Source organism: Callorhinchus milii, unplaced genomic scaffold (assembly GCF_018977255.1).
Source record: "Callorhinchus milii isolate IMCB2004 unplaced genomic scaffold, IMCB_Cmil_1.0 Scaffold8, whole genome shotgun sequence".
Classification (NCBI taxonomy): Eukaryota; Metazoa; Chordata; class Chondrichthyes; order Chimaeriformes; family Callorhinchidae; genus Callorhinchus; species Callorhinchus milii.
The window spans coordinates 12,872,730-12,887,191 of record NW_024704749.1 but is presented as its reverse complement, the minus strand read 5'-3'; the positions used below and the strand labels follow the sequence as shown (position 1 = coordinate 12,887,191).

At 38.9% G+C, this 14,462-nt stretch overlaps 1 protein-coding gene across 3 annotated transcripts in view; it reads left to right on the top strand.

Annotated features, from left to right (window-relative positions):
- Positions 1–3,871, top strand: part of specc1la (sperm antigen with calponin homology and coiled-coil domains 1-like a) — a 61,180-nt gene extending 57,309 nt beyond the window's left edge. For all 3 annotated transcript variants that reach the window (XM_042337243.1, XM_042337247.1, XM_042337246.1), the window contains one exon: positions 2,564–3,871. In XM_042337243.1, the coding sequence (XP_042193177.1) occupies positions 2,564–3,509 (946 nt within the window). In that variant the 3' untranslated portion in view covers positions 3,510–3,871. The remainder of the gene's footprint in view (positions 1–2,563) is intronic.
- The last annotated feature ends 10,591 nt before the right edge of the window (positions 3,872–14,462 follow it).

The following is a 14,462-nucleotide window of genomic DNA, read 5'->3' as shown; positions in this document are numbered from 1 at the left end:
TAGCCCCTATTTCTTGCGGCAATGTGAACTTTCAAATGTTTTTGTTTTGATTAAACATTTGTGTGCCTTGAGAACCAACCACATCCTGCTGTGTTTATCAACGTCTGAGGAAAACTCTGGTCTTTCAACATACATTGTATATGTTTCAAATCTTGGAGGTCATTTCTCCCATAGCCAGTAATGAACAATCTTCATAAAGAGTGATGTGCAGCTTATGTAACATAATTAAGACCCTTTCTGATCAGAATGAGAAGAATTATCACGTATAAATACAACGCTTATCCATCTCCCGATATTCTTTGTCTTCTGAAGGTATTGACCCAGATTTCAACCACCTTCTTCTTGTGAAAATCTAGACATAGAGTGGCAGCAGTATGTGTGTGTGTGTGTAGGGGGGCCGAGGGGGGGGGGGAATCATCACAGCTGACAATCAGTGATCAGGAGAAAGAGTCTTGGCTTCTCTTCCTTCCCTGACACCATGTGCACACGTCACCCTGAGGGTACAATTGTGACTCCTGTGCCAATGGTAGACCTGGCAATGGAAAATCAGCAAAGGCAGTCGCTAATCTAATCAGCATTTTTGTGTATAGCAGGAGCTTGTCATTGGGTCTGCTGACTTCATCTGTAACCAGAATTTGGTCTTACATGTAGTCATGTAGTCACTTTAATATCCTCAAATCAACAATCAGCATATTGCATCGGGTATTCTCCAATCATGGATTACTGTATGATAAGCCATAGGCTAACAGTGTTGGCACACACTTAGCTGAAACTGCACAAGTCTGCTCTACATTGGAATGGTGTTTGTACACATTAAACAATCTTACATTCTGGTAACATATCCCATGGGACAGTTGCCGGAAACATTCAGGAGTAACATCTACAATGCATCTGGGGTAATAATTCATTTTTTATTTGAAGTCTTAGCAACATATTTATATTTAACATTTGCTGCGCTCGATCTGATGGACAATGTACATAGCTGAAGTGCTCAAAATCTCTGCATGTTGGTGGCAGAATTGTCCATTCATCATGACTTATATTGCAAATATATTGCTGCTCCCATTGAAGTGTTATTCTGGCCAGTAAGTTGTATAGAAACATAGTTGTTACAATTATCACCAATATGATCATCTTCTCTATTGCTTTCTGTAGCAGGAAATAGGCAATCCCTTTTCACTAACTAGTACTTGAAATACATGACCATATCCTCCTATAATTATCATGGTTAAACAGTTTGTGGAAAGTTTAATTTCTAGTTAGGAAATGACTTTTTTTATCAGGGTAGTATGGAAGCAGGAAACAATGTAAAGAACATTGTAAAATAGAATTTATACTATTTTCCTGCCATTTCATCATATCCCCTGATAGCTCTGCCCACTAAATATTCATCTATTTCCCTCTTAAATATTTAAATTGACCTGAAACACACAATAACTGTACTTATAGAGCACACTTCACACAGGATAACTTCTCAGAAGTCTTCACAGAGCCTGGTTGGTCGCTGAGTTAGGAGGAAGGATGGAGGGGAAGAAGTGACAATGCGCACAGTCAAAAAGGTAGATTTAAAATTGGGATTTGAAGATAGGTAGAGTGGGGTGAAGTGGAGGGCTAGAGTCACAGAGTTCCAGAGGATGGAGGCATTAGGGTTGGCCATGATGGTGATGTGATGGGGTTGAGGGTCGCCTGGCTGAGGTTAGGGGAAAGGAGTGGGTATGAGATCAGAGGGACAGGCAGATGCTTGGGTGTGAATGGATTTATATGTGAAGGTGAAGACAGTGAGGTCAATCCATTTCGAAAGGGAACCAGTGGAGCCTGGCAAGGGTTGTTGTTTCAAACTACAAATTGGGGATAGATCATTGTATACTGTCAACTTATGCAGTTTGCCAGCTTCCGTTGTCACTTTTTTATAACTTTCTCATAAATCTTGGGGAACAATGGGGTGAAAAATGCAGCATTTCATACTGGATGTGATATGATAATTATTACATTGAATCTTGATGAAACACTACTTTTTCACCCTTTTTTCCTCATTGAACTGCACAGCCAATTAAAATTTTGTAACTGAAGCATATGGGGCCAAGATTGAGGTATTCCAAAACACATTCCATTCTCTTTCAAGGAATTCCATTAAAATGTGTTTTACATCTCAATATGAAACTAAAACTTATGCAAATCATATTGAGTTTAAGTTCTCAACCCTGCACTAGCTGTGTGAACTGCTACAGAGGCCACATAACACATAAATTCCCCAGACTAAATTGGTTGCAAGGAAAGATCCCACTCTGGTCAGTGAATAGTACCACCCAAGTGCAGGCAAAACCTGCAGCTTTTTAATACTATTAATGAGCTGGCTGTATGCCAGGAGTGGTGGTGAATTGCACACTCTCTTCAGCTCCTGCATTTAACAGCTTTGAAAATCCTGTTGCCTGCTCCATTGCTCTACTACTGGAGAAATGACAAATCATTCCAATGTATAAATAAGGTGTGCAGCACAATTCCATTTTTGACATAATTATGAGACGAACGAATATATTGAAATAAACCTTCTTTTGTATTGCAGGTACAATGGTTTGGTGACAGGTCAACGTGCAAAGGGAATCATTGGTATTTTCTGGATTCTCTCCTTTATCATTGGCTTGACCCCAATGTTGGGTTGGAACAAATCAAATCACATTGAAGACGATCAAATGAATGGAACAATTAACTGCAGGCATGGCATGGTCCCATGCCTATTTGAAGAGGTAGTAACAATGGATTACATGGTTTATTATAATTTTTTTGCCTGTGTGCTAATGCCTTTACTGATAATGTTTGGAATTTACCTGAAGATTTTCATGGCAGCCCGTCATCAACTCAAGCAAATGGAAATGAAAATAGTGCACACTGAGAGGACACAGTCCACTCTTCAGAAAGAGTTCCATGCAGCAAAGTCCTTAGCTATCATTGTGGGTCTCTTTGCTGTGTGCTGGCTTCCATTGCACATTATAAATGGTGTTAACCTCTTCTGTCCAGGCTGCAAGCCACCTCGCCCATGGATGATGTACATCGCCATCGTCCTGTCACATGCTAACTCGGTGGTGAATCCTTTCATTTATGCGTACAGGATTAGGGAGTTCCGCATCACCTTCCGGAAGATTATAAAAAGGCACTTCCTGAGGAAGGCAGAACATTCGTTCAAAAATCAGAGCATAAGGAGCTCCATTCATACAAATGAGGAAAGAATAAATGTTGATGTCAACGGGTATGTTTTAGATATTGTCGCTGCTTGTGCCATTGAGAAAGATGATGCTGTAGAAGACAACAAAAATAAAGAAATTTGCCAGAATGGACATGCAACGGATTGCCAGCAAAATGGAACTAGCAAAGAATGCCATCTAAACAAGGCTATTTATGATCCAAATGGTGACCGGCTGGAGTGTCCTGAGAGCGGGGACTGCTGCGAAGTCCACCTCAATGCAGCCTTTTTAGAGAAGACTTCCTGTGTGGCTCTCACCGACGTCTCCTGACCTTCATTTAAACTTGGCTCCAACACAGTTTGTGTCCTCTTTGTTATCAAGGTAGCAGGAGAAGAAAGGATGTCTGTCATTCCATGGTACAACAACGCTGAGAGAGAGAGACTCAATTCCCAAGGAACAATAAGGGGACAATAAGTTTGGGGTTAGGTAAAAAATGTTTTAGGAGTAATGGCAGCACATGAATAAAACCTTTGTTTTCTGGGAAGTTCCTGAGTTTCATTTAAGTGCTTCCATCCTCGGACAAATCTACAGAACTAGCCAGGCTCTCAGGTTTACGTTTTCGGAACATGTAAATCAACAGGACCAGGAAAGACCATTGCAGTGCATTTGCCATTTCCCCAAACTTGTTTTTTTGGCAAGAGAGCCCAAATGCTTAAAGTCTAGGTAGGCCAAGCTCTAAGAAATGGATATGTGTTCTCACACTAGTTCAGTGACAACCATATTTATATGTATGTGGTCTTTATGTGTGCTAAATTTACTTGGATTATTCACGTACACTCACACAAGACAAAGAACATGACAATATCAGCTTGGCTAAGTTGGTAGCAGTCTCGCCTCTGAGTTAGAAATTTGTGGGTTTGAGCCCCACATTGAGACTTGAACTCGCACTGTCTAGGGTGACACTCCATTGCAGTGCTGGGGGTGAGTTTTGCAATGTCAGAGGTGCTGTCCTTTGGATGAAATGTTAAACCAAGGTCCTGTCTGTTCAGGAGAGGCATTAAAAATCACATGGAACTATTCGAAAAGAGCAGTGTCCTATCCAGCATTCTCCCAAAATAAAATTGGTCATTCAGTTACTGGCTGATTATGAGACATTGCTGTGTGCGAATGGTTTGCCGCGTTCTCCTGTCACTCATTTCACAACAATATCTTGTGAAGCCCCTTGTCTTCCCACATCTGTTGAAGATTATAAGGATAGACGTGGACTGAAAATATTTACCTAACCTTGCCTCATTTGACTTCAGAATTCAGCTACACTTAAGCCTTGAAATATTGTACAGATCAAAACCTAAACCTTTATAACACAGCTATAAACATTCCATTTCAGCAGGTCCTTTTAAGCTTTGAAAATCAGAGAACAGATTCTTCATGCTTAATCCTAATGTGAGCGTCTGCAAACTATTCAGCCAAATAGGACATCACAAGCAATCCTTATCCAACATCCACATATGTACCTTTGACCAGAAATCACTGGAGAGCGATCATGAATGGTAACCCTAGCTGATTTTACCTCTGCCTAACGTGGAGACACAGGCCAATTGTACACTCATCGTCTCCCCAGCTGAGAAAGCTAACTCAGCACAGACTAAGTATCCCTAGTGGGACTTTTCAAAATGTTGGCAGAACAGGCTCAACATCTGAATGATCTACTCTTGTTTCTCTGACTCAGCATCACAGTGGGCAGTGCTTTTACTAAACGAGCCATTGGGAGCACCTTACCTGCTGAGTTAACTTTACCTATCACAGTTCTATTTTAAAAATAAATTGAACTTGTATATATTATACAGAATAGCAGAATTACAAGGGTTTGAATTTTAATGCTTTTTTAACAAATGTGGAGCTCTTCTCCTGTACCTAGGAAGCACTCGTCTTATCACCAAGCACCTCTTTAATTCACTTGCTGCTTATACTTGGACACAGAATCATTGGCAAAGATCAGGTTTCTGCCCGAATCACAGGAGATGTCAAAATCATTTGAACACTACCATCAAACACTTTTTGACCCACAATAATTGTATTCAGCATCTCTAATTTATCAGAACTCCTGGGCCCCAAAGTTATCAGCTACACATGCACAACACAGTTCTGGGATTCCTATAAGAGAGGTTCAGTGATTGTGTTGACTTGGTCCCACCAATAACATATATCATTTAACCTATAATTGACCCTGTGGACTAAAGAATAAGAATAGCAGCTGATTCCTGACTTTAAATGCTTAAGATTTACAAAACTAGACACTGGATTTTGTGATTAAGATCGGGAATTCAAAAAAAATTATTTATTATGACTGTAAAATATTGATATCTTGCTATTTTTATGATGAATGTATTAACTGTTGAAAAAGTTATAAAAAACGATTATACAGAGACATAACTGTGTAGAAAAAGTTAGATGAATATTGTAGATATTGACAATATGGGATCCATTTCTATTTAATATCTTTTTGTAAAAAAAAAGTATGAGAGAGTTCCTTCTGTCGTACTAGTCTGTATATAAAAGTATTTTGGGTGGTTCTAAGTGCACTTGGAACAAATAAATGTGATTTTGCTGAGCTCTGTGCTTCTTTTTTCTTCCTCCCAAATGGCTGTTTTTTTTAAGAGTTCCTAAGGGAAGATGTCAGAATATGAGCTGGGCTGGTCAATCAGCTGGACACTGGGGGAATCCAGAAAAAAGACCAATAATTCTATTAAAGATAGAGGTAAGGTAGTTTTAAACATCTTGACTTATTTTATGGATCCTGAAATAAGTATGAATAAAGTGAATTAATTTCACTGGATTAAGCTGCCTCTTAATTGCATTCCCTAGTTTCTCTCACTGGTAGTGGAAACAGTGTATTGGTGAGGTCTCGCAGTGTTTATGTATTACAGAATTAAATTTAACCTCAATCAGACATTATAACACCTATTTCTTACATTTGCCTCTTTAAAATGTCTAAGGTGAGAAAGATTCAGGGCTGAATCCCAATTCTGGTAACATCGAATAGATGGACATCCCATGAACAGACACAGGCATAAAGAGCAATGAGACTGCCTAGATGAGGTATGGTTTCCATGTGGTATCACATCACTGAGTTAAACTAAATAGTTTGGTCAACATAAACAGACAAGCAAAAAGCTTTTGAAGTTAATATTAACATTTCATAAAGGTCTGATGTTACAAAATGTCAAAGCTAGTTTAATTTAACTGTACAGGGGAAGAGACAGCCTTCAGGAGACCATTTCTAATGAGGATGTTCATCAACATCTCCAATTCCATTTCCTTTTTTATATTTTAAAATGTAATTGAATTGTTAATAATAGAGAATTATATACTGTCTCTTAGCCACAGGCTTTCAAACCTTATTCACAAAGTTGTGATGTTTTCAGATTGAAATGTGACCAGGTGCACATAGTCATTAAAGGAGCAGAATTATTTAATTGGAAACAGTGATACAATCATGAACATTAAAATTCTGTTATTATTATTATCAATAATCGTCAGAGGTTTCCAAACTTCGGTACAGACGTTAAACCGAGGTCCTGATTGCCTGTTCAGGTGGATGTTTAAGATCCTATGGCACTATTCAAAAAGAGAAGAGTTTCTCTCAGTTCCAGCCAACAATCCCTCAAATAAAATTAGTTACTCACTCCATTGCTGTTTGTGGAACATTGCTGTGTGCAAATGGCTGCTGCGTTTCGTCCACAAAATATACAGTCAATCCACTTTACAATATATCCTGTGAAGTACTTTGAGACATCTTGATGATGTGATAAGGCACTATGTCAAATGCAAGGATTATTATTATTTATTATACTCCATGAAAACAGACATTTCATTATTGAAATCTCCTAGACAAGTGTATTTTAAAACGTGCTTCTAATTATTCCTTCCATTCCCAAACAGGTCAGTAAACCACTCTGCTTCCTTAAATTACATTTGTTATAAAAATTACTTGCATCATTTTTGACCACACAAGTGGAGAGTGAGTGGTATGTCAACTTGATATATGTTTGCAGTGTCCAATGTTCCATTGCTGCAGCTTCAATATCAGTGTGAACTTTGACCCAGTATTAATATGTGGCAGAAAGCAGTATAGAAAAATAAATAAATTGTAAGGTCATTGAACAGAAAAGCCTTTGGGGCTCTTGTTCAAATGGCCATAAAATAGCTACCTAGGACTTTATTGAAGCTACGGGATTTTTCCTTTAAGGTTTGTACCCATGGAAACAGGATAAGTAATTGTCGAATCTGATATTCTCGTTGGGTTTTGTTGTGAATGTTCCTTAAATGTTCAGTAGAATTCCAGAAGCCTGCAATCATCAAAAGGTCTAAAAGACACAGGGGTCAACAGACAGGAAATAGAATGATCGCGAGCATTTGGGTCAAGAAAAAGTTAGAGTGAAGATGTGGAGCTATGATTAAAACATTTGCTGTGGGCAGATTGGCTGCTGCGCTCAGCAACAGAATACTACAATCAATACACATCACGGTGAATCCTGTGAAGCGGTTTGAGATGTCCTGACATGAAAAGCGCTATATCAAATTCAAGGATTATTGTTTATCTTCTTACATCCTCACTGTATTAAAAGCAAAATTTTGTTCACCGGTACCTCATTCTTTCATGGGACCTAAACTATGGAACTCCTTCATTTTCCCTTCTAGAATTTACTTTTAAAAGCTATGCCTGGTGTAACCCAACGCCTCTTGACTTTTTTAGTCATGGAAGTACATCACATATTGTCACTGAGACTTGAGGGAAACATACTCTGAAATACATTACGTTGGAATGGCATTTCCACAAGTCAGTCTCGGACCTCTGCATTTTTTAAATTAAGAAATCCTTTAAGAAATATCACAAAATTGACTCCAATATGTTCAACCATTACCTTCCAATAAGGTTCAACACTTTCATAATTATCCTACAATGTATAAATGGAGTGATACACAGCATCAGTAGTTCAGTAAACCTTTGCAGCATGAAATTCCTCTACTTGGAGTGTGTCCCCTTTAGCATCCTGACATGAAAGGCACTATATAAATGCAATTTATTGCTGGTGTGTACTGATGGGGATCTCTAATTACTGCAGAAGGAAATGGATGTTTTAGGAACCATCAGAGATACAGCATGCTTTATCTTTCCATTTAATATTGTAAACTATGTGCATTAATGAGAACTGCTATTTGTAGCACCATACCAGTATGCACTTCAGTTTTTCAGTATTAAATATTCATTCATTTGTCCAGTTGTTAAGGACTGCAGGGCTCTATGAATTATAATACTATATTAAAAACATGGCAGATTTAAATATGAGCTGCATAAACATTAAGGCAGCTTCAGGACAAGAAGAAATCAGAATTTTATCTTGAATATGTTGTTAATATTTAGATCATGTCCTGTCTGAGTCCCAGATGGACCAGTAAGTGAAATTCTTCATTTGCTTGTTATTTTCAAACTGCTGGTATAGCAATTCTGGAGAAAGAGACTGCTTGCCTCCTTATCCACTCTAATTGTATTCTGATCTCAATTCTAATTGGATCAAGTCTAATTTTAAGATTAAACCATGTTTTGGATTCCTAAACTAATGAATCGTAAAATTAGTTATCTACTACCTAGCTTACCAATTCCTTTCATTAATTTAAAACTTACAAACTATTGTAACTAGATGTGCATGGAGTATAAGCATTAGCACGGACGGGTTGGGGCGAGTGGCCCGTTTCCATCTGTACATTCTTGGTAATCTATTAACCAAGCTCCCAAGTGCAATAGTGTGATTGGATTTACCTCTGTACTAACTTCCTTCTCCCTATACTATTAACCATGCTCCCAAATGCAAAAGTTCTAACTACAGTATTCCTTTCTATACCTGGTCTTTTACTTTTAATCCATAAAATTCATCATTTTATTGATAAACCGTACCTCAGAGTACTGAGAGACAAAGGAGGAGTTTTGTGTAACATTAATGGTCATTTTGAGCGAGACTAGGAATATTGGGGATCAGATTCAGTATTTAGCATATACTATCAAAACATGACTGAGCATTAAATCAAATATTGGTAACATGGAAAGAAATTATTGATTGAGTTGAGATATGTTTCCATATTGCAAATGAAATGAACCATTCTGACACCGATTTACCTATACAAAATGACATTTGCACAGCGCCTTTCACGTCAGGAGGACATCCCAAGACGCTGGACAGTCAGGGATTTGGAGAATGTAAACAATCAACGTCAGAAAGACAGAGAGACCAAATGGAGAAACATTTTTAGAACTTTAACTCTTTATGGGATAAAGAGATTCATTTTTTTTTAAAAAATGAACTTCAGAAATGAGCAAAGAAAGATTAAGCTATATTTTTATTCCATCGACTTTTAAGACAGAAAATTGGAAAATCAGAAAATAGATGCTCACACTCCCTCAGTGACTCATTAATGAACAAAAGACATGGCTCAGTTTAAAGTTCCATGGTTCTAGCTTTTGGTTGATTATTAATGTTACAATTGTAGATATCTGACCATGAGGGAATCAGAACCTAAGTTAATCCTGTCTTCATTGGAAATGAGACCTGACAGCTAGGTTCAGACCCATATGAAAAAGGAAAGGAGGATCAAACAGCATGCCCACACTGGGGTTCAGCTCCTCATATTACTAGTTTATTCTGGTTTGGTTCTGCTGCATTGTGAGCAGGGTAAGGTTAGCACAGGCTTACAAATGTACGGTGTGAGTGGCTAATGTAAAAGCAAAGGGACACACCTCTATAGAAGCAACAAATAAAGTGACTCTTGTCTGTGCTCTTTTGTCTCTGCTTATTATTTTTAACTTGTTTCCTTCTGCCTCAATTCTTTCGCTTTTTACTTTCTTTTTCACTTGTGTTCTCTCGTGTGAATCATTTCAGTTACCATGCATTCAGCCTCTCACGTTATTTGTGGATAGTTGGGAGGGAAGGGTTCAGTTAATTGCAAACTGGAAATTTATAGAAAGGTCAGTTCTTTGATGAATAGGTAGCATATGCTGTAGGATCAGCTCATAGCTCAGCAGAAACCAGCCAAGAGAATACAGAGCACACTGACCTGCTAATGGTTACACAGGCCACAGAGCTCCAATGCTGCTGGGTTGTGGGAGGGCATGTCATCTAAGGAAGGACAGTGGTGTGGAGTTGGATAGACATCTTGGAACCTAAGAGGCTTATTATTGGGGATAATGAACAGTTCTTAGAGACTTCTTTGGTGCATTTTGTGCTCATAAAGTTGGGGCTGTTGTTGCTGTGGATTGGAATATTTTCCCATTTCAAGCACCTGGTGACAGTATCACCCAGACCAAATACAGGAAAGTCAGATGAAGAGTAAACTCCAACCAGCTGGAATATTGTTTTGCTAATTAACGTCTCAAAACACTTCAGAATTTTGAAGTCCTCTGCTAATCTCCCTTTCCTGTTCCAGCAACAACATTTCCAATTTTTCAAGACTTATAAATGTAATATAACTCCTTACCATTGATCACTGCTCTTCTATCGTTCACTGTTTAATTACCAATGTTCCTGTAACAAATTTTCATTGCTAAGATGTGAGACACTTAAACTCATCTCAGCAAAGAATCTGTTCTCCCCCTACCCCCCCCCCCCACCCCTCATGTTAAGAAAAACAAGTTCCTTCCAATTATGTATCAGATTTATGGATTCCATGTTCAAGTCATGCTTTTTGCTAAGATTTCCTGATGCTGGGCCTCACGTTTGTACCTAACAGAATAGCAGTAACAATAATAAATCAGCACAACCCTGCTGCAGCTCAAGTATCTTAACAAGGGTTGAGGTCAGATTAGATGGGGTGGGGGGGGGGGGTGAGTTTCTGATGTTTTTATGACTTGCAAAATCTCCTAAGCGTAAAACATAGAGGAAACAGTGCTGCAGAGAATTGCTGCTCCTTATCCTCATGGAATACTTGTCTGTTTTAAGAAACACCAGCTGGTATTCATATCTTAGTCATCTACATGGAGGTACAGCTGTTCATTTATTTAATCGTGCAACAAGTGGGGAGCCTTCTCATGAATAAAGGAGTTTTTGTTCACTTGTGAACTCAAGATTTACATTTTAATCCCTTAAAGGGCCACTATTAAGGCTTGTCTGTCACTCTTCCTGAATGAACTTCTGTCAAAATTCTGTTACCTCCCCAGAATCCATATTGCCTTTTGGGATATGTATTGCACTTTGGATGTGACAGTTGCTGTAGTGTGGAGTGACATTATCAATTTGATGACCATAGTACGTTCAGCATGGGACTGATATTATTAAAGATATTTCTGCTTCTGAAGTGGCCATTTGGGGAAAGCAATAGCATGGGATTTGACTGTCCCCAAAAATGTATTCCTTTCACGTATCTCAAGGCCTGCTGCAACCTTTAGATTTTGTTCCCTCAATCAAAGAAATTAAAATTTGTGAAAACAGTGCAAGGAAGATTTCTGATGTCATAGAGTTATTTAAAGAAATTCCAATTATCAATATTTGGAATTCCAAGACACTCCCATAGGAATTATGAACAATTACAGCTTGCATGGGAACAGGATGGGAACAGTGAAATGGGAACACTGCATTTATAGTGTTTCATTATTTTCTTCCTCTTCCTTATCAGTAGTTTCACTGACAAGTATAATCACCTAACATTTATTAATCCAAGCAAACTATGTATCAAAATAAATCTTAGTAATTACTGTTGACAGTTTTGTCAGTCAGGTTGGTTCTTTCTGGTAGAAGTGGAGTCCTGTAGCTCAGTGGTTAGAGCACTCGCTTTGCAAGCGAGAGACCTGAGTTCAATTCCAGGCAGAGGGCCAAACCTTGGGCAAGTTTCCTTACTCCACACAGAGCCTAATAATAATCCCTCCAAAAAACAAAAACAATAATTAAATTGGTCATTTTCAATCTATGACTGTTTGTGGGACATTGCTGTGCACAATTGGCTGCCGCGTTCGCCCACAAATATACAGTCAACTCACTTTACAGTATATTCTGTGAAGCGCTTTGGGACGTCCTCCCGACGTGAAAAGCGCTATATCAAATGCAAGGATTATTATTATTATTATTATAATTGTTGTTGGTCAAGGCAAACAGTTCAAAAAAATTATTCAGCATTGGAGTTTTGCGCCAAAATCGGAAGAAATGAAAAATAAAGACCATAGTCCATTAAACTGATCCATCAGGTTTTTACGCACAGGTATCAGATTTTCCAGTTCAGCAACATCATGTACAAATGTATCAAATCACACTCAATGCTATCATACCTTTCCTGTAAAAGATGTGTGTGGGTGATGGGGTGGTCCTTATTAAGGTGAGAATGATAAACCTGGGAAATTGAACACTTTCTAAATTTGAGCATCCAGTGCCAGCAATGATTCTCAAGTTAAATGCAAAGTAGATGTAAAGTACAGGTTTCTACATTAACCCAAAACAACATATTAAAGGCCATAAATTGACATGTTGGTTGAGGTGCTCTCTTTGTCTGGCTCAGTGATGAACTCAAGGTTAATTTTAGTGCATCCAAAGGACACAAAAGATCCTGTTTTCTATTTACTGCTCCTCTGAATGTTAAACATTCTATGGCACTAGTCAAAATGAAAAGAGAATTTCTACCAGTGAACTGGCCAACAATCTCCCAGATAAAAAAGTGGCCATTCACTTCATTGCTGTTTCTGGGACAATGCTGAGAGCAAAGCTGGCTTCTGCATTCACCTACAAAAAATAAACACTGCACTTTACAGGAAAACTCTTTGAAGAGCTTTAAGATGTCCTACCAAGCTGACATTGCCAAAGGTAATATCAACAACAAGATTACATTTGTATAGCGCCTTTCACGTCGGGAGGACGTCCCAAGGCGCTGGAGAATCATAAAATTTTAGAATTATATTGTACAGAAGGTGGCCATTCGGCCCATCGTGTCTGTGCTGACTCTTTGAAAAGAGCTATTCAAATCAATCTCACTCGCCCACTCTCTCCCCATAGCCCTGCAAACTTGTCCTCCCCAAATAATTATCTACTTCTCTCTTAAAAGTTGTTATCAAATCGGCTTCCACCACCCTTTCAAACAATGCACTCCAGATCTGAACAACCTCACTGTGTGAAAAATTTCTCCTCACCTCCCCTCTGTTTCTTTTAACAACTATTTTAAATTGGTGCCTTCAGATTACCGACCTATCCCCCCAGTGGAAATAGTTTCTCCTTATTCACCCTATCGAATTCCACTCATGATTTTGAAAACTTGTATTAAGTTTCTTCTTAACCTTCTCTGCTAGAAGCTAGAAAATAATCCTAGCTTCTCTAGCCTCCCCTCATACTGAAGTCCAGCATTCCTGGTACCATCCTGGTAAATCTCTTTTGCACCCTCTCCAATGCCTTGACATGCTTCCTAAAGTGCGATGCCCAGAACTGAACACAGTCTCTAGCTGAGGCCTAACCAGTCTTTTATGAAGGTTCATTAGAACTTCCTGAGTTTTGTATTATATGCCCCTATTTATAAAGCCTATATGCTTTTTTTAACAGCTTTATCTATCTATCCTGCCATCTTCAAAAAAATATACTTATATGAACTCCCAGGTCTCTCTGTTCCATCATCCCCTTTAAGATCCTACTATCTAGCTTATATTACCTCTCCTCATTCGTCCCCCTAAAATGCATCATCACTTTGCATTTCTCCACATTAAACTTCATCTGCCACATATCTGCCCGTTTTACCAGTCTGCTTATGTCCTCTTGCAGTCTGCTACTATCATCCTCACTGTTTACTACTTTTCCTAGCTTAGTATCGTCTGTAAATTTTGTACTCCCTATAGCCAAGTCCAGGCCATTTATATAGTCCAGGTCATTCATATGAGTTACTCTCATTGAAATCTTGAAGAAATGAAAGAAACAAATTTGGTTGGATATGGAGAAGATCAACATTCAGTAATGGATTGATTGTTCGATTGTATCGGGGAATTGTTGGCTATGATACCCATGTTCAGATCCTGGACGAGAGACAACTTTCTTCAGCTCAACGTGCGCAAAACTGAGGCCCTCCTGATTGGCTCGCGTCAGCGCCTCCGCACCTCAGGCGCTGACAGCATCAGCATCCAAGGCTGCACTCTCCACCTCTCAAAGCCAGTCAGGAACCTCGGCGTTCTGTTCGACCCTGAGCTGTCCCTTCTTCCTCATATCCGCGCCACAACTGGCACCGCCTTCCATCACCTCCGAAACATGGCCAGACTACGGCACTACCTCA